General features: G+C 29.4%; 1 protein-coding gene across 1 annotated transcript; it reads left to right on the top strand.

The window, feature by feature from the left end:
• Window positions 1,368-3,439, top strand: LOC107638164 (isoflavone-7-O-methyltransferase 9-like). Its single transcript, XM_016341332.2, has 2 exons — window positions 1,368-2,157; window positions 3,077-3,439. Exons 1-2 carry the CDS (start codon window positions 1,369-1,371, stop codon window positions 3,374-3,376), a joined length of 1,089 nt encoding a protein of 362 aa, XP_016196818.1. The 5' UTR covers window position 1,368; the 3' UTR covers window positions 3,377-3,439.

The raw sequence follows: 3,489 nt of genomic DNA, 5'->3' as shown, positions 1-3,489 counted from the left end.
CAACAGACTTAGTCACACTTGGTTGGGTAAAGAAGGAAAAAAATATAAATACTATATTAATTTATTGTCATTAATTTATCCAATCCCGTTAGAAAATCAAGAGAGGTATAGCCAACAATAAGCCAACAAGCATATTTAAATTTTATTCTATATTAATTTATTGTCATTAATTAATAATTATTTAAATTTTATTTTTTAAAAATATAAAATTAATAATTATTAATTGCCTCTTTTTACTCTAATTTATTATTTATCTTTTACCATTTATTATGCAAATCCTAATTTCTATTTTTAAAAAAACGTCCAAACTTCAAAAAAAACCAAAACATAAGATAAAAATCATTCAAATTATGAGAAAAAACATACAAAACATAGGAAAAAGAATCATCTAAATCCTACGAAAAAAAACATACAAAATATAGAAAAAAATCATCTAAAACTAATAAAAAGAATCATTCGAAATTTAGGGAAAAAACATAAAAAAAACTAAATAACAGAATCATTCAAAAACCAAATAGGAGAGGAGGAGAAGAAAAGCCGCAGGGTGACCGGCGACGACATCTTAAACGGTGTTGCATGGAAGGTGGGAGACTTGTGGTGGCGCGTTGCGAAGAGGAAGCCACGGAGGCCGCACATCGCGAGTGGAGGAGTCGTCATGGATCGGAGTAGTTGATCGCGCGTCGCGAATGAAACCGGCAGTGGCTGCGTCGCAACGGATGGGGGTCGTGGCGGTGCAGATGCATCGGGACGGTGGGCGACGGCGTCGACGAAAGAAGGACGGCGACGAGATGCGTGGAAAAGGCCACGCAACACGATGAAAGACGCGATGGTGATCGATGGGCGGCGGAGTAAAAAATGTGTGGAGATGACAGAATTGTGGAGGGAGAGATTTGACTATTTTTAAATAAATGGAAAGAAATTAAGTTTTTTATGGATTGTTTTTATTATATATTATAAATGTAATTAGGATAAATGTAAAAAGAATCTTTTTTGAATTTTGAAATTTTGATTTTTAAATTTTTATTTATTTATAAAATTTAAATTATAATAAAATTGGTTTATATTTTATTGAATGTATATCCCTTTTTACCCATGACCAAGAAAAAAAAATTATTATTATTGGTCAATAATATTAATTGGTTAGATAAATTAAAAAAAAAAAACTATACTTTTATATTACTTCACTTGGATTATTGGTCAAGAATCATTGAATCTAGAATCATTGAATCTCTGATATTGGTCAAGGAATGATTATTAATGGTCAACAATAATTGAATGTGATTCAACCTTATCGTTTCCCCTAATGTGTATATAATATATAATGCAAGAAACTATTGTTTCAATGCAAACACATACATGGTGGAAAAAATGGATTTACTAAGTGGTCGCAAAGCAAATGAGATTTTTGAAGGGCAAGTTCATGTGTACAAACACATGTATGCTTACTTAGATTCTATGTGCCTTAAATGGTGCATTGATTTAGAAATACCAACCATAATCTACAACCATGGAAAACCCATCACCCTTCATGAATTGATCTCAATTTTACAAGTTCCACCATCCAAAATTAGTGGTGTGGAACGTCTTATGCGCCACCTAAGTCACAATGGATTCTTTGATATTGTAACAATCAATGATGATGATGATGAAAACAAAGAAGAAAAAGAAGCATATGCTCTCACAATTTCTTCTGAGCTTCTTGTTAAAGGCACTGAATATTGTTTAACTCCAATGGCTAAGTTTTTTCTTGATCCATCTGTGTCAAGTTCTTATAACTTACTAGGAAAATGGACTTTAGAAGAAAATCTTAGTTTATCTGAAATTTCCCTTGGAACAAATCATTGGGACTTTCTTAGCAAAAACCCTTCAATTTTGACTTCCTTTAATGAGTCAATGGCTAGTGACTCTCAAATGGTGAAGTTGGCATTCAAAGATCATAGTGCTGTCTTTGAAGGGTTGGAATCCATTGTAGATGTTGGTGGTGGAAATGGAACCATATCTAAGACTATTAGTGACATGTTTCCCAAATTGAAGTGCATAGTGTTTGACCTTCCACATGTTGTGGAGAATTTTTCAGGAACCAGCAGCAACAATTTGAGCTTTGTTGCTGGAGACATGTTCAATTTTATACCTGAGGCTGATGCTGTTCTACTTAAGGTATGTATAAGTAAATTACAGGTTAAAGTATTATTTTGGTTTCCTAAATATTAATTTAGTTTCTAATGTTTAAATATTTTATTTTTGTCTCAAAGAATTTAAATAGGTTCAATGTCATTTTATTATTAAATTTGACACTAAAAATTAAGAGAATGAGTGACGTGGACATTAATAACATTACTAGTTAAATCATATCTTTTTCCATGTGTTAGAAAAACATAACCAAAACTATCTTGTAATACTTCTTTTCCTCAATTTTTTTAGTACAAAACTCCAAATTATAACAATCAATCGTCAACGCTTCAAAAGCAATGAAAAAACCTTTATATTAATAATCGTTCGTGGATCTATTTTAATTACATACTGAAATCAAATGCTATATTGACTCTTCAATATGCAAATTATTTGTGTCAAATTTAATGCCGAAACAACGTTAAACCCACTTGAAAATTTTTTGGGATTGAAATAGGACATTAGAAAATTTTTATGACTAAAACAAAACGTTTAAAACTTTAAAGATTAAATTAAGATTCACTCCAAATATTAGAAATCTAAATAATACTTTCTCCTAAATTATATTATTTCATCAATCTATTATACTTGTTTTCATAGATGTTTCATTCTGTTTCAATTATTTTAAAATAAATGTTAATTTGGACAAAATATTATATAAATAAATAATGAAAATTAATTTTTAATTAATTAATATTAATTATTTTTTGTCATATTTTTTTAATTTTCTTTTTTTGAATTATTTAGAATTTAGAATTTAAAATTTAAAAAAATTGGCTAATATTAAAGAGGAAGAATTTAGGATTTATATTATTTGTTGGTAGAATTATTTATTGGCAAGAGACATTAAAGGTGAAGAAAATGGTATGATACAATTCCTAACCTTTTTGTTTTGTTTTTGATTTAGTGGATTCTACATGATTGGGATGATGAAGATTGTGTAAAGATATTGAAGAAATGCAAAGATGCAATTTCAAAGAATACTAAAGGAGGAAAAGCAATTATCATAGATTATGTGATAAATGAAAAACAAGATGAATTTGGACTTACTCAAATGAAGCTCAGAATGGATATTGCCATGACAAGTGTGAATGGAAAGGAGAGAAGTGAAGAGGAAATCAAGAAGCTTTTTTTGGAAGCAGGCTTTCAAGATTATAAAATATTTCCTTTAACCGGAATGTATTCTCTTATTGTGGTTTATCCATAAGAATAATTAACGTTGAGATGATCATTAATAAGTGTCACAAAACATAAAATGCTAAGAGAGTTAGATAAATAATATATCGAAAATGTTTGGTAAAAAAAAAAAATCAAAAATAG

This window comes from Arachis ipaensis, chromosome B04 (assembly GCF_000816755.2).
Source record: "Arachis ipaensis cultivar K30076 chromosome B04, Araip1.1, whole genome shotgun sequence".
Taxonomy (NCBI): Eukaryota; Viridiplantae; Streptophyta; class Magnoliopsida; order Fabales; family Fabaceae; genus Arachis; species Arachis ipaensis.
The sequence above is the reverse complement of the archived record's forward strand: the minus strand, read 5'-3'. Positions and strand labels throughout refer to the sequence as shown.

What these genes read in the sequence shown, in the direction of transcription:
- LOC107638164 (XM_016341332.2), top strand. Translation starts at nt 1,369, where the DNA reads ATGGATTTACTAAGTGGTCGCAAAGCAAATGAGATTTTTGAAGGGCAA. An exon ending in CTGATGCTGTTCTACTTAAG is followed by an intron (nt 2,158 to 3,076) that starts GTATGTATAAGT and finishes TTTTTGATTTAG; the next exon opens with TGGATTCTACATGATTGGGA.